General features: G+C 54.0%; 2 protein-coding genes across 2 annotated transcripts in view; one reads left to right on the forward strand and one right to left on the reverse strand.

Moving 5' to 3' along the window:
• The first annotated feature begins 1,719 nt into the window (after positions 1–1,719).
• Positions 1,720–4,589, forward strand: LOC103915813 (melatonin receptor type 1A-like). The gene is given in 4 exon segments (XM_009322741.1): positions 1,720–1,781; positions 2,226–2,446; positions 3,807–4,330; positions 4,332–4,589. Coding segments are annotated over 4 exon segments (1,065 nt in total).
• A 7,768-nt stretch (positions 4,590–12,357) lies between these two features.
• The window catches only part of LOC103915734 (proton-coupled amino acid transporter 1-like), a 17,609-nt gene continuing 7,865 nt past the window's right edge, over positions 12,358–22,101 (reverse strand). Inside the window, exons 9-10 of the mRNA XM_009322633.1 lie at positions 15,801–15,970; positions 12,358–12,626 (exon numbers count right to left, since the gene is read on the reverse strand). Coding sequence (XP_009320908.1) covers positions 12,358–12,626; positions 15,801–15,970 — 439 coding nt within the window. The remainder of the gene's footprint in view (positions 12,627–15,800; positions 15,971–22,101) is intronic.

Here is a 22,101-nt window from a genome sequence, read left to right on the forward strand (position 1 = left end):
GCTCCCGTGGCCGGAGCAGAGCTGCCCCTCCAGCCTGTGGTGAAGACCGTGGTGAAGACCATGGTGAGGCAGGCTGCCCCCCTGCAGCCCATGGAGGTCCACGGTGGAGCAGATATCCACCTGCAGCCCATGGAGGACCCCACACGGGAGCAATAGGGATGCCCAAAGGAGGCTGTGACCCCATGGGAAGCCCATGCTGGAGCAGGATCCTGGCAGGACCTGTGGATCCATGGAGAGAGGAGCCCACGCTGGAGCAGGTTTGCTGGCAGGACTTGTGATCCCATGGGGGACTCACGCTGGATCAGTCTGTTCCTGAAGGACTGCACCCCAGAGAAGGGACCCATGCTGGAGCAGTTCATGAAGAACTGCAGCCCATGGGAAGGACTCACATTGCAGAAGTTCATGGAGGACTGTCTCCCGTGGGAGGGACCCCATGCTGGAGCAGGGGAAGAGTGTGAGGAGTCCTCCCCCTGAGGAGGAAGGAGCGGCAGAGACGTGTGATGAACTGACCCCAACCCCCGTTCCCAATCCCCCTGCGCCACTCAGGGGGAGGAGGTAGAGAAAATTGGGAGTAAAGTTAAGCCCAGGAAGAAGGGAGGGGTGGGGGAAGGTGTTTTTAATATTTGGGTTTATTTCTCATTATCCTATTCTGATTTGATTGGTAATAAATTAAATTAATTTTTCCCAAGTTGAGTCTGTTTTGCCCATGACGGTAATTGGAGAGTGATCTCTCCCCGTCCTTATCTTGACCCACAAGCCTTTAGTTATATTTTCTCTCCCCTGTCCAGCTGAGGAGGTGGTCAACCCGCCACACCTTGTAAATAGGACATCCCTGACTAGCTCCAGCCAAGGGCAGCCCAGGGAATAACAGCTTATTTTGGACACCAGCACCCCTAGCCTTTTAAGCCTTCAGAGAAGTACCAAGACAGCAAGTTCAACACATCTTTGAGGATCCCAAAAGGGCCAGAGGAAGGAGGCAGACCCATGGTAGCCTGCCTCGCTTCGGGAAGGCACAAGTCTCCTGAATCTATTAGCTCAGGAGCAAAGGGGTTGAAAGGACCCAAATCCAAGCCCTGCCTTGATTCCCATCCCCAACCAAACACGCTTGGGAAAACAGAAATTAATCTCATTTCTGAAGGTAAAGCCACAGCCCTTAAGGAGATGACTATCACCTGGTTAACCTGAAAAACACACCTGACTCAAGCTTATCTGCAGAGAGGTCCCCAAAACGCCCAGCACAGGCTCTGTGGGACACAGCAGCCAGCCCCAGCACCCTACTCGCAGCCCCACTCCCCTGCCCAAGCATCCCCTGGGCATCAGGGCCGCTTGCCACTCCTCCAGCACCCCTCAGCCACCCCACAGCCCCCCGAAGCGCTGCCTGTTTTACCTCTCAAAGCTCTCATGCACTTTGACTTTTTTTTTTTAACCAAGAATCCCGGGCTCGTCACTGCTGTCACTCCCCCACGCACACCAGGCAGCCTCCTCTGGAAGGGCTCGTTGTCAACTGGAGAGCAGGATCTACCTCAGAGTTCCCCCAGCAACAGCTGATGACATCACTAAAGCTCAGCAATGCTTTGAGTGTCAGTGATGTCATTAGCTATCACCATGGAGATGGCAAAGGGAGGACTCGGGGAGCAGTGCCGCCAAGGGCCAACATCCCCAGGGGGCAAAGCGCTGCGTGGGCCAAGTGACCCCAAGGGTGACCGATAAGGGGGGACCATGCCAGCCCAGGGCAGTGCCTCAGTGTCCCCTGCCCGGACATCAGCCTGCACGGGGGAAAGGTAGGACCCCAGCTGCAGGCTGCTGCTCCAGCAGCCTCTGGCTCTGCAGCTGCACCCCCAAAGGGGATCCCTCAGGGCCAACCCCACGCGGAGGCAGAAGGGCACTTTGCAAGGCCTGATACCACAGGTGAAAGGCACTGGTTTAGCAGATGCTCCCAGAGCAAATTAACTCCTCTAGCCCAGAAGTGGGCAAACGTTGAGCTCCTGCTGGCCGCAGCAGAGCTTGGCTACCCAGGGATTGCCGTGGGACCCCAGCAACTGGGAGGGTCCCTGCCTGCACCCTGCAGCACCCCAAAAACGCTCCCGGGAGGTCCACAGGGTGCCCTGGGGTAAAGGAGAGCTGCTGGGAGGAGAGAAGAGGAAGCAGGCAAGCCCAAGAGCTGCAAACTTCGGGAGTGGGCTTGAAGGGATGTTTCCTCCCCGCTCCTCTTCTTCCTCCTCCAGGAGAGGCAGTCTGGAGTGGCTGCCAACCCTGCACGGCCCCGGCCCAGCATGGAGGGGAGCGTGGGGCAGGGGAACCTCTTGGCTGGCTGGTGGGGGGGGACACACCGCCCTACCCCACTGGGCGCTCGCCCTCGCACTCATCATCACCATCGCGGGTGAAATCCTGGGCAACGGCTTGGTCATCACCTCCGTCCTCAAGAACAAGAAGCTGCGGAAGGCAGGTGAGGAGCCCAGCTCCCCACGCTGGGAGGGAGGGAGGGAGGGAGGGATGCCCCGGGACCGGGTACCCAGTGCATCAGCCTTGCGGATGCCGCAGCCGGGCAGGGATGCGCGGTGTGCTGCTGGCTGCACCCAGCCGAGCCCAAACTCGAGTTCATCTCTTAGGATATGCACATGTGAAATCAGCCATAACCTCTGGACTCCCACTGCCGCCTCTTCATCATCATGCTTGGTCCTTTCCTAGCACCAAATGGCAAATCACAGAGCCTGCATTTCACTCACCTGTAACTCCCAGGAAGTTATCAGAGTGGGAGCGGGGAGGAGGGGGAGGCGGGGAACCCAGCCACAAGCATTGCCTGCCTTTCCTTTCCCAGCTCCACATCTCCCACTAGCTGGTGTTCTTGCCCTAAAGTTATCCTAAGTAAGGATTGCCAGTTCCTCAACTCAAGCCCAGATCTGTCCTGCGGCTAGTGTACTCGCATGAGGACAACCCAGCATTGCTGATCGGCTGCGGCTTGTTGGATTCGATTCTATTGCAGCCCCAGTTCAGAGACGCCAAATCCTGGCTCCTCTTTACACGCCTTCAACCGACCCCTTATACATTGCACCCCACATTCTCCTGCCTCTCCTCTCTTCTGTGACTCTTAATAGTGACACAGTCACACACTCTGCAAGCATTCACGCACCAGGCACAAGTGGCACCAGCTACTCCCACATACCGTGCAAACAGCAAACGTTCACTGTGCCATGCCTGGTGGCACGTAAAATTTGGGTCATCCTTCAACTTCTGGCCTTTTGGTGAATGCAATGCCACCAACAGTCCAGAGAGAGCTTGCTTTTTGGTATTTGCTTACAAAAGGAAAAAAAATATATGCATACATATACACACTTATATTTACACACACACACCCCTACATGAAGTAGAACATAGTTCTGGGTTTAACCCGAGAGGGGATGGATCTGTGGTCCAAAGATGTTGTGAATTCACACTGATTTCAGCCAGGATGTAAGCACCTTCCTTGCTTTTTAATGAAAAGCAGGTTCACTCTTCTCTTCAAAAAGAGACACCAACCGTGAAAGTTTCAGGTGAAATTACTTCATCCTAGATTTAGCAGACAGAGCCCAGCATCCCACTTCTCACCCCTCTTCCTCACTGGTAGCCAAACTCTGCTTTGCATCAGCCACAACACGGGGCAGCACCCTTCTGCCACATCTCCTACTGCAAATTTGCAGATGGATGAGAGAAAGCCCCTTATCCCAGGTACCATTACAGTTTACTGTAACGCTGGAGTAGCTCTGTGTAGCCAGAGATAGCTGCATTACAACCGTTAGTTATAACTTCTTCCCTCTCTTCCCCTGCAGGCAATGCCTTTGTGGTGAGCTTGGCTATTGCAGATTTGCTGGTGGCTTTCTATCCATACCCACTCATCCTGACGGCTATTTTCCACGATGGCTGGGTGATGGGCTACCTCCACTGCCAGATCAGCGGCTTCCTGATGGGTATGAGGGCCATTGGCTCGATCTTCAATATTGCCAGCATTGCTATCAACTGCTACTGCTACGTCTGCCACAGCCTGAAGTGTGACAGGCTTTTCTCCAGTACCAACGCCCTGTGCTACGTGGGACTGGTCTGAGCGCTCACTTTGCTGGCCATCGTGCCAAACCTCCTTGTAGAGCCCCTGCAATGTGACTCCCATGTGTACTCCTGCACCTTTGCCCAGTCCATCAGTGCCCTGTACACCATCGTTTTGGTGACGGCCCACTTCTTCCCCATCCCTATCGTCAGCTACTGCTACCTGAAGATCCGGGTGCTTGTCATCCAGGTACGGCGCAGGGTGAAGCCCGACAACCACTCCAAAATGAAGCCCCATGATTCCCAGAACCTCTTTAACCAGGTTTGTGGGCTTTGTACTCTTTGCTGTACGTTGGGCACTGTTAAACTTCATTGGCTTTGCAGTGGCAGTGAAGCCATCCTTGGGTTCCTTGATCCCAGAATGGCTCTTCACCTCCAGCTATTTCATGGCATACTTTAACAGCTGCCTGAATGCCATGATTTATGGGGCCATGAACCAGAACTTCAGGAAGCAGTACAAGAGGATCATGCTGACTGTGTTCCAGCTGGCATACAGGACTGATGGAGACTAATCCCAGAGGACTGAGCCTGGAGGGAAAGGTGACGCCATCTAAGTGCATGCAGCTAGACACACCAATCCTTTGCCTCCTTATCAGGGATGTACAAACAGAGCATAGCCAGAGCTAAGGGAGGAGAGTGAACAATGCATCTCCACCAAAACATTGTTCACACCAGGAGCAGCTCAGGCCACCATGTTTCACAGTGCTCTGTTGGAGGGGGGTGTTGAGGATGATAGAGCAAGCAACCTGCAGAAGGGTTCAGCCAATCATCTGAACCCTTAAGGATTTTCTTTCCACCTTCATTTCTCTGTTATTCATCAAGTCTTTAAGACCTTAAGAGCATTTATGGAGAATTATGCACCTCAGAGAAGACTAGACCCTATGAGCCTTGGGTTAAGCATTAGGAGCATGCACTCCTGAAGAGATCACAGAGCTGCCTTGTTCTTTGCTTTACCCTCGCCTCTGCCAATACCTGAGAAAGAAGAAATGTCCAAGTCCCACTCAGCCCCTTAGTTATGTGGTGATGGAGGGTCAATGTTGGTACAATGGATCCCCGGACAGCAGAGAGGGGAGGTATGGAACAACCTGTCGACTCTGTCCTTCCGATAGCAGAGGGCTGTCCAGCAATAGGAACCCCTCCACTTGTATTTGCCACAAGTTCATGAGATAAATGTATGCGGCTGCTCTCCTCTTAGCCCTCATATGCTCCAGACTGCTTATTCCCACCTCTCTCTGCCTCCAGCCATGAGTTGTGCATGCACCTGCAACCACAAAAGAAGGTAGGTTTTACACCACGTTTTGAATGTATTTCATGGCCAGGAATCATAAGTGAGCCTAAGCCACAGCTGGCCTGCAAAGAGATCCATGTGTCATTTTGAAAAAGCTCCCTTCTAATCCTGTACTCTCTGGTCTTCTGCAGCAGAAGCACAACCACAAGGAAACGGGAGGTTGTAAGCACAAAATCCAGTTTGCAGGATGGAACAAGGTATTTTGACCCCAGATAACCTGCCCCAACCCTCTTTGCTGTCCTTTCCCGTCGCTATTGCAGCCTGCTCGCCCCGCAGCACAACACCAAGCCTCATGTTCAGCTGGTGGCAGCAGCTAGGAGGGCGAGACACCTCCTCCAAGGTCCTCAGAGAATCATGCAGGACAGAGCACCTTCTTGCCTTTCCCTTACCACACTTTGCCCGGAGATGCATATATGTTGGCTGCACATGAGCGTCCAGCAGTTATGCCATCACCCAGATGGCAATGGAGAAATAATAGCAAAACACTCAGTTATTCAACAGCCCTGCCGGGAAGATGCCAGCATGCTACGCTAGAGCGAGGGAGTAGCACGTTGGTGGGTATCAGCCCATCCTGCGTGTCTGTAAGTGTATTATACAGCAGTCGAAAGGAAATAGAATCATAGAATCATTAAGGTTGGAAGAGACCTCTAAGATCATCGAGTCCAACCGTCAACCCAACACCACCATGCCCACTAAACCATGTCCCTAAGCACCTCATCTACACGTCTTTTAAATACCTCCAGGGATGGTGACTCAACCACTTCCCTGGGCAGCCTCTTCCAATGTTTAACCACTCTTTCAGTAAAGAAGTTTTTCCTCACGTCCAATCTAAACCTCCCCTGGTGCAACTTGAGGCCATTTCCTCTCATCCTATCGCTTGTGACTTGGGAGAAGAGACCGACCCCCACCTCGCTACAACCTCCTTTCAGGTAGTTGTAGAGAGCGATGAGGTCGCCCCTCAGCCTCCTTTTCTCCAGGCTAAACATACCGGGAACACCTCAGAGCACTAACACACAGGGATAGGAGAGGAGATCATGCAATTTCTTGCTCACAACGAGGACCAGAGCATCACCTGGGAGCCCTGAACCACTGTTTGAGTGCAGTAGGTGGGTGCACACAGAGGTTTGCTTCAGTCTCCCCAGACCTCTTCCTGGCCAGGTTCTCCCCCCATGGCTGCCAAGCACCTGTAGCCAATGGGGTGGGACAGCCTTCACAGTAAATTCTTGCAGCCCCAGTTTACCTGTTCTTCATTTGTTGCTCCTAAGAGCAAAGACATGTGAAATCTCCTGCTTGCTCATTCTCCCCAGACCAGAATAAAACAAAAGTCATTTCCTGAAATACTCTCGTTGCATTTTTGCTGCAGCAGCACTAGGAACACACCAGGGTTGTGCCTGAGAGGGTCAGCAGGACCCCTCCATACAGCAGCGCTCCCAGGCACCAGTGACGGGGTATCGCCGAGTCTTATGTACTCACCACACCCCCACAGTCCCCAACATTATCAGTATTATACCTCCCACCAACCCCATCCCAGACACCACTCCCCCAGCACTTACTGGCCCAAGCCTCAACTTTTTGGCTTTCTCTCAACTGCTGGGTGCCTTAGTGCTGAACTGGGGGAGGGCACACAAGAAGGGGCACAAACACAGGGAGGCTTGGGATGCCCAAATAAAGACACTTGGCTCGGACAACCAGCACATGTGAGAAAACCTGCTATTCTCTTCCCCTTCTGGGACCAAAATCACAGAAGGGGGGTTGCATTTGGGACACACAGGGACATTCTCGCTAGACAGCCCAGATACAAACTGGAACCAGCCCCACAGCCGGCTGGCCCGGGAGCTGAGTTACCCTGAGGTTTGCAAGGAAATACAGCCTCCTCCTTTGAGAGACAGCTCTGCTCAGCAGAAATCAGTCCCTGCCTGGATTAGGACTGATATTTTAGCTGTTTGGCTTTACTTCGTAAATCCCTTTCAACACCTTCATCCTAAAAGAGCACAATCCCCACACATTAATTTGGGCATAGTGTTTCTAAGCTCAGACCATCAATGGGTTGTGTGGAGAAGCACATGAGAGATCCTGAGGGAGATGAGAGAGTAAAAAGCTTATTTTGTAATTCCAACAGTTGCTTCAGGCTGGAGGAGAGACCTCCCAAGGTCCCTGCTGGCCTCAATTACCCTACAACCCTAAAGCACTTTGCAGACAGAGCACAGCAACACCTCTGCCAGGCCCAGGAACGGGGCTGCCTCTGGGCAGGGGCAGCCCGAGCAGCAAGAGAAGGGAAAGCCACCAGTACAGCACACAGCACGCTGCTCCAAACCCCTAGTCTGACCACCCGACATTTACGCTGCCCCAGCACCTTGGGCTGCAAATCCTGCCACCAGCTCTGTGTCCCAAGCCAGGGAACTCACCCCGCTCCCCCAAACACCCCAGGGATACCACAGCAACCTACCTGCTGGCTCGCGGGGGGCTCATCACGAAGAGGGGCTGAGAAGGGAACAGCAGGATAGCCTCCTCCCTGCCTGAACTGCCGGCTGCAGGACGAGCATGACCTGGCATGGCCAGACCTCCCACCCCAGCCGTTACCCCACCACAGCTGGGCTTAATCCCAAATTAAAGCCAGGGGAGGGAGCACTTGGCTGCACTTGTGCAGGTCCCCAACCCAGCCTTCCTCTGCCGGGATGGACTTGTGAGCTTTGCAGTTCCCTGTGGCTATTTTTAATAAAACTCTAAATGCAGCCAGGTCCCCACGGCAGGCTCATTCCCTGGCTTGCTGACGGGACATTGTGAAGAGTAGGTTGCAACCCCCAGGCTTGCTGGGGGAGCAGCATTTTCTTACAGCCAAAGGAAAAGATGGAGTTCACCTGCTCTGCCCCTGTTTCCTGCTCATAAACCCCAGTTTCTGCCTTTGCTCTCTGGCGTTTTCAGCAGAGTGGAATGGCATGAGCCCTGGCATGAGTGGTATCGCAGTGGGGACCCAGCGCTGCTGCTGGCTCAGGGTCAGGGCAGGTTTCTGAGGGGTCTAGGCAGGCTGTCACCTTGCCGGCTTCCCACCCTTGCTCCGAGTGCCGCAGTTTCTCAGCAACATGCACTGCTTTTTCCCATAAGGCAAACCCAAATTATTTTTCCCAGCGTCAGAAGCAGCACAAAAAACAGTGATGATATTTTCCTTTAGACTTTTTGACTTTTAACTCCTCGGGGTCGCCTTGGCTGGCAGCCGCAGCACAGGGGAGGGCAAAGGCAACAGAGATGATGTTTTGCTAAATGACACCTGGGACAGGGCAGCCTCAGCAAAGCCATTTCATGGAACGCGTGCAGCCCTGCGGCGCTCAACCCTTGGAAGAAAGGATGGCTGTGGATCCGGCCATGGTGACTCTCCATGGTCAGAAATACCCCAGCCACCAGGAGCTGCCTGTGCTCAGTCGCTCCTCCAGCGCTGGGGTTCAGGTGGCCTCGGATCCCTCTCTGGGGACCACATTCCCCATCAGTCTGCATACTTTGACGAGACTTTTCTGCCACAGCTTCAAGAGATTAACTTTTTTTAGCACTGATTTCCTAAACAGCCCCGCTAATGACACACCACAATGGCATGAATTATTCAGCAGCGTGAGGATAAGGCGAGCTGCAGCAAGATGCTGGCGCAGCACCCATCCCTCTCCGAGCGTGGGCTTTTGCTCCTTCGATCTCTCGGGCGAATCAGCAGCAGCTCGGCATCCACCGCGCTGCCGCCATTGGCACATGCCAGGCTCTTTTTTCAGCTGCAGCCCCACTTTCGGCATAAACCCGCCTGCTGGGTCCCAGGACACAGCCAAGAAGCCAAGGCGCAGCTTTGGTGGGGCAGAGAGAAGAGCCAAGCCCAGCGAGCTGATAAAGGCTCTGGCCACAACCTACTTGCACAAATGCGTTCAGAAGAAAAATTCTAATTTTCAGAGAAGCAAAGCTGAAACACTTTTATTTGAAACCCTCAGCAGAAGGGGAAGTCTTGTATGCTGCTGCGGGGGTGGGAAAAATACAGGGTCTGACCCCAGCTGCCTGCTGGGCTCCAGGTCTCCTGCTCTCCCACGGATGCCCCCTCCTCCCCAAGCCCTTGTACTTGGGTGGTATTTGCAAAAAGAAGACAAAAATAGAAAAAAAAACCCAAAGCGATAAGTCCCAAAAGTTGTAGCAAGCCCACTGGTGTTCATGCCACACCGCTGCCCCATCCAGCCCAGCACAGCGAGGTCCCCCCTGGAGACCCCCAGACCTGCTCCACGCCTGGCCCAGGCCCTGCCAGGTAGTTTTACACCTGCCTCGTGGAAGAGAAACCCCCATCTCACACCCCAGAGCCTTTTCACATAAAAAATAGATCATATTTATTGATTAAAGTAAGATACATGATTCAGGTGGAGCAACCAGCTCTTCCACTGGGCAGCTACACACGCTGTACACCGACAATGTCCACAGGCACGAGACATGTACATTAATCATTTCTATATTTACACAGACAATTTCCTTGGTTACAGAGCAGCCTATGATATGCAAGTGTCAAGTTTTCATGTCCATCAGGTCCTGTGTTAGGTCCTCCTGGCGCAGCAGAGCCCTCACGCCGTGTGCCCCACCGGCACGTCTGGCCCCATCTCCGAACACCCCCTGCTCACCCCGATAAAAGTGAAGAACTGCAAAAAACGTTTAATGCTGCTGTGATATCCCAGTCTCCTGGGAAATGAGGTCTTCACCACTGATTGCAGAGTGAATTGGATGCTACGTGCGCCGCCAGCAAACCCACCGATGCCCAGTGCCGGGCTGGGGACAGGCACTGTCACACAGCTGTCCCCCCGAAACACGGCCAGCTTTCTTGTGGGGTACCCACAGAGCCAGGGGCAAGCAGCAGACATCCCCTGCTCCTCACAGCATGCCCTCCTCTGCCGAGGGTGACATTTCTACACCCAAACCCAACACCCAAGGGCCACGCGGGGGTCAGTACACAGCGATGGATGTGAATATTGCACTTTTCCTGTCCACGGTGTGGCCTGGAGCCGCCTCCCCCTCCCAGGCCTGGGTGTTTGCTCTCTACCCCCACGGTGTCCTCCAGACGGGGGATTTGACTTAAAGCTTTGCTCTGCCCATAACCAAGCGATGCCGGAGCATGCCGAAACCTTCACCAGCACAGACTTGGAGGAGACAAGGTGAGCCCCGAGAGATGAGCAGGTGAGGGGCTGGAAAGGAGCAGCGATGTGGCACAGACCCACCCCACACCTGACCGTGGGTCCACGTACCGGCATGGGGCACCCAAAGCAGAGCCAGCAAAGGGGGGACAGTGCAAGACACTGAAACACCACACACCGAGGAGGCAGGCTGCAGGGACACCGCTCTGCACTGCCTTCTCCTCCCAGAAGCGGGTCAAACACCAAAAATAACCCCAAGCCTCACTCATCCTCCATCAAAGATGGGAACGCAGCCCGCCAGTGCTATATTCACACTCCTTTCCCACCACTGCCAGCAGCCTTTGCCCACCCCCAGGGAGACACGGCTGCAGCGGGATGCGGGGATAAAGGCTCTCTGAAGGAAGCCACCGTGCTGCCGGCGTTTGGGAGATGCTGCGTTAGCAGGGAGGAGTTTGGCCCAGACACGGGGTTGCAGAGGGGTGTCTCAGCCAAAACCTTTTCACACCGCTAGGAAAAGACATCCCACGGAGGATGCATTTGCTCTCTTGTCTTAAAAAAAAAAGAAATCCAGCAGCAAGGCAAGGAAACTCTCTAGGAAGGAAGCTGGGCTCACTGAGAGGAAGGAAAGCAGCAGCGTAGCAGGGACCATCCCGCCCAAGCATGCACCAGCCACAAAACAAGAACAAACAGGAACACAGGGAGAAGCACCAGAGAGCTGCATCCTACCAGAGGACAGGAGCTGGGGCGGCGGCAGAGGATGCAGAGGGAGTGTGACCAGGAGAGAAAAGGTAAAAAAAAAAAAAAACAAACCCAAAACATATTATGGGATTTTTGTGTGTGATTTGACATTCAGTATCGGCCTGCAGACGCAGCCGGAGCGTGCCGGGGCCAGCTCGGGCACTGTAAACAAGGCGATGTATTTTTGCGGTGTGCAGGCAGCACGCGGTGACCCCCGGGGACACCCCGTCCCGCACAGGGAGAGGGCTCCCAGCCAAAGGCAACCGGCTCGGACCCTCGTTATGGCAGAGCCCATTTGCTCTCCACACGCCTCGGTTCTCTAACGCTTCCGAAAGCCCACGCGTTAGGTATGTGCGCTAGATGGCGAAAAAGAAGTATAACTACTGAAAGCGTGGGCCAGGGTTCAGCAAACCATCCCAGGCCAGGGAGGTGCCATGCCTGGTGGCCCAGCTCCAGGCCCTGCTCAGCCCCCGAGGCAGCTGGAAACAGAGCCAGAGCATGGCAGGAGTCAATGCCCATGTCTGGGATCCTGCCGTGGGAGAGCTGGGGGGCCCCGGGATGCTCTGCACCTCGGGCTCTGCCCCCCCTCCCCACAAGGCCAGGGTGAGGGGGCAGCTCCACGCTCTCCAACCTGAGCTGAGGTTTCTCTGTTGCTGTAAAAATAAAGTGCTGAGGGGGGAAAAAAAAAAACAAAACTGGCACAAAAAAGAGCAGTCCCTGTTCCCCGCCCTGACCGAAAGGACGGGTGAAATATGGAAAGATTGGGATTTAAAAAAATAAAATCAAAATCTACATCCCCAGGATTCCTCATCTCTCAAAGTGACTATTTACACAGGTGCCGAGAGGCTGCTTTGCTGTATCACCTGCCCAAAAAGCCCCTGAGGAAGGCACTGCCCCAGCCCTGAGCTGGATCCCACCCCCCCAGCCGGAACGCAGCACAGGACCCTGCTGCAGCCAAAGACGGGCATCCACAACAGTGCTCCCCATTCTCTCGCAGACCAAACCCACCACGTTTCCCCAGGGGAGAGAGGAAACCATCCCCAGAGGACCCGCAGTGCCCGGTGCCCGTGTGTCCCCAGCACGGCATCCGGAGGGGCCGGCGGGGCAGGGGCACCGTCACTGCACCATGGCAATGGTGGCGTTCACAACGGCAGCAGGGGGCGCTGCCAGCTCCACCAGCGCCTCGTACGTCCCCACCACGAAGCCCACGAAGCCAAAGAGGCTGATGGCAATGTCCTTGGCGATGACGAGCGGGTGCATGCCTTCTGCATAGAAGGTGGCTATCTCCAGCAGCGGGGGGAAGATGAGAGCCAGGGCGCTGCTGCTCATGGAGCCCACCAGCGAGATGACGATGTCCAGGCGCGGGATGAGGATGGCCAGCACGCCTGGAGAAGGAGCGAACACGGTATCAGTGCTGCCAGCTCCCAGATGGCAGAGACCTTCCTCCCCTGAGTCAAAGCAAGCAGAAACCCACCGCAGGGATGCCATCTGTTTGAATCATACCTCTGCCCTTTTCCCTGACACAAGAGCTTTGAAGACATGGTTGCATGTTTTCCAGCAACTCCTCCCCAACTCAGTGTTAAGCCATTGCATTGAGTTAACGAAGCGCAGCACACAGACCAAACCCTTTTTGTCGCCCTGGGCATCGCCGCAGTGAGCTCCAGGGCTGAGCAGGACCAGTGCCCCAGCAAACAGCTGTCGCTGGCAGAAGAGCGGCTGCCAGCAACCCCGGCCCCATCATGAGAGCCAGCACTCCTGCTCCGCACACCTGGGGAGCCGTAAAGCCTCAGAAACCCCACAAAAGTAGGAGACAGGAGGAAAAAGCCATCTCCCCCCACCCTGAATAAACCCGTGTGGTTTGCACGTGTTTAGAGCTGCTCCAGCAGCAGAGCACCCACAGCACAGCCTGGGGGAGAACATTTGTTAGGTAAAAACTACAGCCAAGGAAAATCCCCCTGGGAGACTTTTGATAGCTCGCGCTTAGCAGTGTAAACTCCAGCATATTCCTGCTCCCCCTCCTCCTACTCGGGGCCAGGGGAGGATGGAGGGGTGGTGTCTTCTCCTTCCTACCAGCCCACAGCCACCACCACCTCTGGGCTCCTCTTGGGGCACCACAGTGTCAGCGTCTGGGGGACAGATTTAAAATAAAGGATCAGCAAAGTCCCGTTTTGCAGCTGGGAGCGGTGCCCCTTGGCACGCTTACGCACCGGGTGAGCTCCCCATCCGTGGCAGCCTCGGCACTTGAGAGTATCACTGCTGCTTTTTTGGCCTGAGGAAAGGGCAACTAGAGCTTTGCACAACAGAAGAGCATTCTCTGCAAGCAAAGCAGACTTCAGCGCTTAATCAAAGTGACCAAGAGAAATAAATTGGTTTATTGCTTTGAAAGCTCTGCTTAGAAATAGGAGACACCTAGAACTGTGGCAGCTACAGCCTTGGTGGAGCTGTAGGTGGAGCCTTGGCATCTCAAGGTTCCGTACCGGAGGGATTCATTCACTCCCTGACAATTGGCTGCAGGCGAGAAAGGCTGTTGGAGCCTCCCTGAGCCAAAGATCGCCCAGGGCACCGCAGGAGATGGAAGGCTTAGGAAATGGACAGCAGGCAGAGACACCAACAGGAGGTGCTCCTGCACATCGCCACCACTCCAGCCCTGCTGTCAGCTGGATAAGCCTAGAGACTTATCCATGGGGCACAGCAGCAAAAGTCCCCGCTGAGCTGACCTGGAGGAAGTTTATCCTGGGGCTCAGCCCTGCACAGAGCCAAAGACGTGCTCTGCCACGTCTCTGCTGCAAGCAGCCTCCCTTGTCCAGCAGCCCGTGGGGAGAGCAGAGCTGCCGACCTCTAACAGCATCCTCAGCGCACCCCACACCACTCGTTGGACTCAAAGTAAACAAAATTATTAACGCCCCTCTAAAACAAGCAGAACTGCAGCACCAGCTGCAGTCCTCAGCCTCCAGAGGCAACAGTCATGCTTTCCGCAGGTATTAATTCAAAGGGGTTTTAAGTGTGCTGGTTTTGAAGCCTAAGCTTAAAAGACACCCATACACCAAATTGCATCCTCTCTTTGGAAGCCAAAGCCATGATGCGGGCTTGTTCTGCGGCCATGCAATCATCCGATGAATATTCATGCAACCCCCCTAATTGCTTTTATCCTTGCCAACAGCCACAGCAATCTCTTACGTGGAAAGGTAGGGGAGGAGGTACAAAGGAACCAGCATCCTTCCACCAACACCTCCGCTGCCTCCCTACCCTCAAACGGGAGGGTACAGGCACTGTCAGTGCCTAAAGCCATCCCATCACTCCAAGCCTTCAGTTCCACGGCCGGGCACACCCCAATGCCCTCCGGGAGAGGCTCCCATCCCGCAGGCAGGCTCCGAGCCCGACCACAGCACCGGGGTGGCTGGAGCACATGGTCCAGCACAGCAAGATTTCATCCCTGCACCGTCCCTCCAACTGCAGGCACTGAGGCAGAGCGCGCTTCAGGAACACAGCACAGAGGAGACAGGGCTTTGCCCACCTCTGTTGATGCAGCGCTTCTGGCCCATCATTAGCGAGAGCCCAGAAACCGGCAGCACCTTGCTCTCAGCCAGCTCCGCCGCCCTCGAGTTAGCACCATGCTCCTCTCAAACCTAAACCAAAGCCAGCTGGAACACGGGGTCAGGTTCCTGATGCTCAACTCTGGTGTATCAGCAGCGTCAAGCCATGGAGAAAAGCTCTTTTTCAGCAGATGACGCCTGGGAGCTCAGTCAAGCGCCTCAGCTGTGCTGACAACAGCAAGGATTTAGCCTTCAGGAATCAAAGCCAGCCAAAATCAGATACTCCTGCACCTGATTTGTTCCATGCCTTTCCTGAAGGTCCACCAGGCTCGAGCCCAGCAGCCTGATCCACCAGAGCCTCACTGCAGGCACCAAACACTGTCAAAGGAAAGGGACCATCTGGGGCTCATCCAGCCAGACCTGCCCTGTGGCCCCGGCACGTTGGGGCTTTGGTTATGGGTCATGTGCTATTTTCAGTTGTCTTCTGCTGTGCTACATGCTGCAATAAATGTGTGCGTGTACAGGAACATCCCCCTCCCTCATGGTCAGCGACCCCTTTGCAGCCATGCCCCCGTCACGCAGGAACGAGGAGCCTGGCTGCACACTGCCTATGGAAAACAGCCTCCAGTCTGGGCTGCCCTGGCACTGGACCAGGTGCTGGGAGTGTTTCATACAAAGTTTGATGGGACTCGATGGCCCTCAAAAGTGCCCTCAGGGGGATCCAGGCCCGAGGCTCCATGGGGATCTGCCACCTCCAAATGATGTGGGAAGTTTACTACTCCTCCGCAGAGAAGGCCAGTCCCATACAGAGGGGACAGAGGACCGCTGCTGCTGCTCCCTGGAGGCCACCTTGGCCCACTGGCTTGCATCAGCAAGGTCCAGGAGACTCCCTTCTGCGAGGGCTTTAGCAGCAGGGCCAGAGGCAGCAAGGCAAGGGGTGAAAAGGCTCTCAGCACCACCCGCCCACGGCGGGAAGGAGATGCCATATCCTCATAGGGGAACTCGGACAGGCTGCTTTCTACTCACAGGTCACGCCAACCAGGGCCACCCTGAGGAGGAGGTTGACCAGCCAGCCCCAGTGCTCCGACACCCGGGCGATGAGGGGAGGGATGACGATCTCGGCGGGCACGTAGAACTGCACGGCGTATGTGAAGAAAATCCCAAAGGAGAAGAGCAACTTGACGGCTTGGTACAGCCTGCAAACAAGAAGGAGGAGACCCAGTGAGGCATGCTCTTGCTCCAGCCCTCACAGCATCAGCTGCAGAAAGGGGAATGCTCTGCCAGGAAGGACTTCTGTGTCCCAATGGTCTCCCCTCCTGAACACTCTCCTGGAAAATTAGGGGTGATGCACTCAATTCACAGAGACCTTTCTTGGGCAAGAGATAGCAAGGAGACAGCGCAACCTCCAAGCCGTGGCAACACATGCCCCAACACCTAATCAGAAGCTTTAGTCCTGGCTTTGCGTAAGGAATCATCAGACCAGGAGTTGGGCCAGCAGCCTCTCAAGTGCTGCTTGCCCTTGGGAAAACTCATGGACACAGATATTGAGAGCTATTCGGAAAGAAAAAAAAAACAACAAAAAACCCAAACAACAAACCACTGTCCTGCTCCTAACTCATTCAAAGGCACAGGGAAAGCTGATGCGTCCTTGGCCAAGGGACCAGGAGCCTAACTTGTTCCTCGAGAAGTTAAGGCACCTACCTACATTTCTAGATGCTCATGTGTGGGGATAGGATTTTTAACTATGGACATTACTGAATTCAGTTTTAATGAGCAGGTACTGTACCCGTGAGAAAGCACGCAGGCAGAAGATAAGGAAGATAGGAATGAGCTGCTGGAAAGGAGTAAACAAGATAAGGACCATGAAGTCATGCTGTATGGTCAGGAAGAGCAGACCTATCCGCTGGAGCATAGATGCACGTGAACACAAGGCTGTAACCTATCTGCAGGCTGCGGATAGCGCGTGGACACTTCTGCTTGCTATAAATTACCCTAATATAGAGCAATAAACGTCTTTGGTTGCTGCTTGCCAGAGTCCGTGCCGTTAATCCCCGCACTCATGTGTCCAGCACTGCCCCTGGCTACACGAAGTAATGAGTTCTCCAGGTACCTCACTCCCTACAGAGGGATACAGGCTCCGTACCACCCTCTCCACTTGACCAGGCTGGACTCTGCAAGGTTTGTGGTGACACAGGGTGGCCTTCTTCACGATCACCCCGCACAGACAACACCCAAATATCCAATAGCACTGGTACTGTCAGGAGCCTGCAGTCCCAACTTTTGGCCGGTGACCCAGAAGGAAGTTGCATCCATCACCCATCCCAGAGGTTCCTCACCTTGACCTTCACTAACAAAATCCAGCCTCTGAGCTGAAGGAAGAAAAAAAGCTCCTTTTCTCCTATTTGTTACCAGCTGGATTTTATTCTCCATCTTAAAACAGGAGATGAAGAATACCTTTAAAGAGGTAAAACAAAAAAGAGCAGCTATTTTTGGAATGCTGCATAATGCATGTTTGGGGGGAAGACAGTTAAAAGAGCAGTTTGGGCTGAGCAGAAGGAAGGCAGAGCGCAGACAGGCTGCAAACAGCACCTTAAGCTCACCCCAAGTCAGATCTCACCACATCCCAGATCCTACAGCGATGCGGCAGTGGGGCAAGCATGACTGCAGGAGAGAGCCTGTTGCAGGTGGCCAAAAAGGCACCTCCCAGCCTCGTCTCTGTCCCAAGTTCCCTGACAACAGAACAAGCCTCTCAAAGAGAAGTGATATTTAGTTACATCACATATGGTCCTACCCGTTCCCCAACTCAAGACATGCTGACCAAGCAGGAAACATGGGTCCTGGGCATACCACTTGAGTAAATATGAAGTGGATCCAAGCTGAGGAAGGTATCTGGCTCCTCCTGCCTTCTTTTCCCCCTTTACCTTCTTTGGGCCCAAGCCAGTGTCCCTCTGTATGTTGGCTCTCAGCATCCAGCTGCTACAACAACAGTCTCAAACCAGAGAAGTCCAAGTATTCACATGCAAGACAACTTTGAACACTAGTGGCAGAGTCTGGTGGAGTCAAACGCTTCCCACAACAGCGGAGGATGGAGTTGGGGACCACCTAAGCAAACGGGATGTTATGCAAGCCCATGGAACCAGATCAGATGTATTCGAGGTTGTGGCCAACATCAGCCTGAAGCCACTTTATCATCTTTAAAAGAGCAGGGCGATCAGGGAGAGGTCCCACTGCCTGGGAAGAAGAATCATATCCACCTTCAAGAAGGACGAGGGAAGCTACAGGCTAATCAGCTTCACCTTGATCCCCGGAAAAGTACAGGCGAAGTCCTCCTGGCATCCATTTCGAGGCAGATATTGGACAGGGTGAACAGCCAGCAGGGATTTGCCAAGGGGCAATCATGGAAATACCCTCCTCAGTGACCTGAATGAGCTCTCAGCAACCCAGAGCACGCTCTCAGCAAGTTCCCAACAAGATCGAATTGGAGGGAATGGCTGACACACCTTGGAGCAGGAACCTAAATAACGGGGTGGCACGGGCAAAGTTCAAATGCAAACACAAAATCCCACACGCGGGAAGGGCTGGGGCCCAGCTTCCCGTCTGGCCGGGAGAACAGGATCTGGAGGTCTTGGTGGGCAGCAAACTGAACATGAGCCAGCAGCAGGACCTTGCGGTGATTAAGGTCAATCACATACCGGGCTGTGTTATCCAGCAGGTTAAGGGTAGGGATTACTCCCCTGTTTGGGGCTTGTGAAGCTGCATCTTGGGTATTGTGTCCAGTCTTGAGACTCCCAGGACAGACATTGACCTACCAGAGCAAGCTGAGTGGAGGCTACTAGGATAGTTGGGGCTGGAGCACGTGACATAGAGGAGAGGCTGTGAGACCTGGGCTCGTTCAGCATGAAGAGAAGGTTAAGGGGGATGTTATTACTGTCTTCAGCTACCTAATAGGAGGGCACATAGAAGACAGAGACAGGCTCCTCTCGGAGTTGCACAGCAAAGAACCAGGGGCAACGGGACAGAGCTGCATCCCAAAAGGGTAGTTAAGCACCAGAACAAGGGCCTGGAGAGGTGGGGAACCTCCCTCCTTACTGATACGCAAATTTTGAGTTGGCCCTGCTTTGAGCAGGTGGGTGGACCCAATGACCTCATGACGCCCTCTCTCCAGCCTAAATTATCCTGTGATTCCATAGGCAAACTAAAGACAAAGCTATCACAGAGTCCAGAGTGCGCCCACTCAGCCACACGTGACTTGAGTGCATAGTAGCCTTGAGCCACCTTCCCCACAGCCTGCATAACTGAAAATACAATGATAAGATAAGTGATGCTGTAAAGCCATAAAGAGCTCCAGGGCAATTCGTGATTAACAGCTGTTATTAAAAAAGGTACAGAAGAAGGTTGGGTACCAATCCTGCACAGGTCAGGAACCAGGACAACAAGTTCAAAGGGTATTTTAAATATCAAGAAGAGGAAAAGTTCAAGTGCTAGCCTTGACCCACGGAAGACACGGGTCCACGCCGGGCCCTGGAGAGGCACTGCTCTGCCAACCACAGCAACCACCTGCTTAACTCAGAGAGCCACGCCAGGCCATCCCAACAAGCTGCAAGAAATGGCATACCCTCCTTTGACCGCAAGCTCTGACATTACCTACCTCCAACTGGCCATACGCAACCAAACATGTTCTCCCTCACTACAGCATTTCTTCACTCTTCAGATGGCGGGGTGAAGCAACCCTTCCGAGGATACGAGGAGGGATTTCTGCATAGCAGTGTGGTATTTCGGAGGCTGTGGTTAGACCTGGGCACTGGGAACCGACACACTCCTCATCTGAGGAAGCTGTGGTTATAGAGAAATGAGGCTGCAAAAGTCCTTAGTCATCCTGTAACCCAACGATTCCCGACACATTCATCGAATCTGTTCCAGAGACCTCTGGGCCATGGCTACAGGCAAGGAAGGATACAGCATCTTCGCCACAACCTTCACCTTGTCTTCCACGCTGCAGGCAAACCCCGTGATTCCTCACCCACAGCCCGTATGACCAGCTTCTACAGCCCAACGCCTTTTACTGCTGGGGACAAAACCCTCAGGCAAAGCAGGATGGGCAAAACACTCATTTCAAGAGCAAGTCTTCACCCATCACCCACAGTTTAATGCACGGGAATACAGCGGTCAAGGCTTTAGCCCAAGTATCCCAGCCCCTACTTTAGATAACCAATTTCCAAGTCCAATATTTACAGCCTCCATCGAATGTTCTGCCAGAAAGCAATAAGCACAAACACCAAAGCATTTTGCGTGCTGAGTCACAATGGCCACAGCACGCTCTCCCCAGAGGCAGCCTGCGGGAGCCCTGCCACACAGCCAGGCTTCCCCAGGCGCTGCTTCCAAAGGGCTATACTCTTCTCCCTATCTGAAAAACCCTACATTTTTTTTCAGAAAAGTACTTTGACAGAAAGCATGGATACTCCTAGAAACGTGCATTTGAAATAGGATCTTTCTGTAGCCTAGCGAGTCACAGAAATCCCATTACCTTCTTCTAAGGGAACGTCATCCTTTAGAGCAAACAAAGCTGAGATTTCCCGCAGAAGCCCCCAGGCAGCGTTGCAGGTCAGCAGATGTTACAGGCTGTGGCGTGACCTTGTGCCCTGCAGAGCCCAAGACCCGGATCTGACGTGCTTTCCACCTTCAGGAGCAGCAAGCAGCATTTCATCCCCTCCACACCTCACTTTAGCTTGCTGAGCTGATGAGATTCATACCTACTGTGCTTGGTGCGATAGGATTCAGATCTCCCTACAACACAAGCATGTTCCTCCACCAGTCCCATCCCTCCTCGCTGAGAGCAGAGACCTGGCAGGGCTCGCAGCCCCTGCATGGGACAAGACAAGGCTCTCGGCAGAGCAGGACCTTCTGCCACACCGACACCAATATCCAGCAGTTCGGTCACTACACAGATCCAGCATGAATGAAAGTCCATGCACTCAAATTGAAAGAAACCCACATAGCAATAATTAAAGCAAAACCAGGCTCTATGTTCGGGATTTTTTTTAAAACCCTTGCTTTCTCCAGAGCCCCAGCTGTGCAGCACTAGAAGGTCAGCATGTGGAAACCCACCAGTGACTCAAAATTTGAGTCCTGCCCAAATCCACTTTGTCAGTGGGGAAGAGGCAGCAAGTCACACTGCACGGTGTTGGGCAGCTGCGAAGGGCAGAGAGGATGGGCTGGGGAGGGGGACAGGCACCCCCAGCTCCAGTTCTCACTCTGGTCTCTGGCAGGATTTCAAGCCAGCAGAGACATCAAAGAGAAACTGTTGAACTTCAGAATTCCTAGGCAAACCCGGAGAAACCGTGTTGCCACAGGACGGCTTTCCAAGAAGCCTTGTGGCATCAAAGACAGCCCTCAGCCCCAGCTCCGCACCAAGGCGCAGGAGATGCTGCCGTGCGATCAGTACCTCTGCAGCGCGTAGAAGAGAGCTTCCCTCCAGCGCACCTGTCAGCACCACGTCCTGCCACGCAGACATGCCAAAGCAGCGTGTCATAAGAAGCAACAGAGGTGTTTTTTTTCAGGACTTTCTCAAATAATCCCAAGCAGAGCAAGCTGGAAAAAGCATTTGTTCTCACTGTTTGCATGCTCCACACTTCTTGTCCCAAAGGCAAGAGAAACTGCTTGCATTTCTCCTCCAGGATGAATACGGAGCCGTGACGCTGAGCAACCACTCACCCCCAGGGACAGACCCGCACGCAAGCTGGCCAGCTGCTGCAACAGCCACCAGCCCCGGCAAGAGGAGAAATAACCCCTCCGGGTAAGCAGGTACAGGGTCAGGCCACGTGTATTTCTGCAGGGCTCCAGCCAGCGACCGGAGCCTCCCAAGAGGCCTCACCAGATCCCAGAGGAGGACAGACAGGTTTGGGGAGCTGCAGAGCTCAGCCCCCATGGGAAGGAAGGGGTATCCTCACAGCACCAATGCTTGCAGGCAAAGCACTGGCTCGAGACAAGTCACATCCAGGCACAACCCGGAGCCCAGGAGTGGGAGTCTGAGCTCCAGGGAGCTCAAATGTACAAGAAATTTCATACAAGAAATGCAGCCCACACGCGGAGACGTCACATCTCACTCCCTCTGGGAGCTCCCAGCTTTGGGTTTAGTTTTCCACGTGCTTCATTTGGAGAAGAGAAGCGGTTTTTGCACTGTTCAACAACCTTCTGATATGGCCACACGGAGGTTGTGTTCAACATCTGCCAGCCAGAGTGCTGTTTAGCCCCCAAAAAGACACCACAAGGCTCCAAGAAAAAGGCAGGAGCTGCACCTACCCAGGAGGACTCACCAGGGACACCGAGG

Source organism: Pygoscelis adeliae, unplaced genomic scaffold (genome assembly GCF_000699105.1).
Source record: "Pygoscelis adeliae isolate BGI_AS28 unplaced genomic scaffold, ASM69910v1 Scaffold34, whole genome shotgun sequence".
Taxonomy (NCBI): Eukaryota; Metazoa; Chordata; class Aves; order Sphenisciformes; family Spheniscidae; genus Pygoscelis; species Pygoscelis adeliae.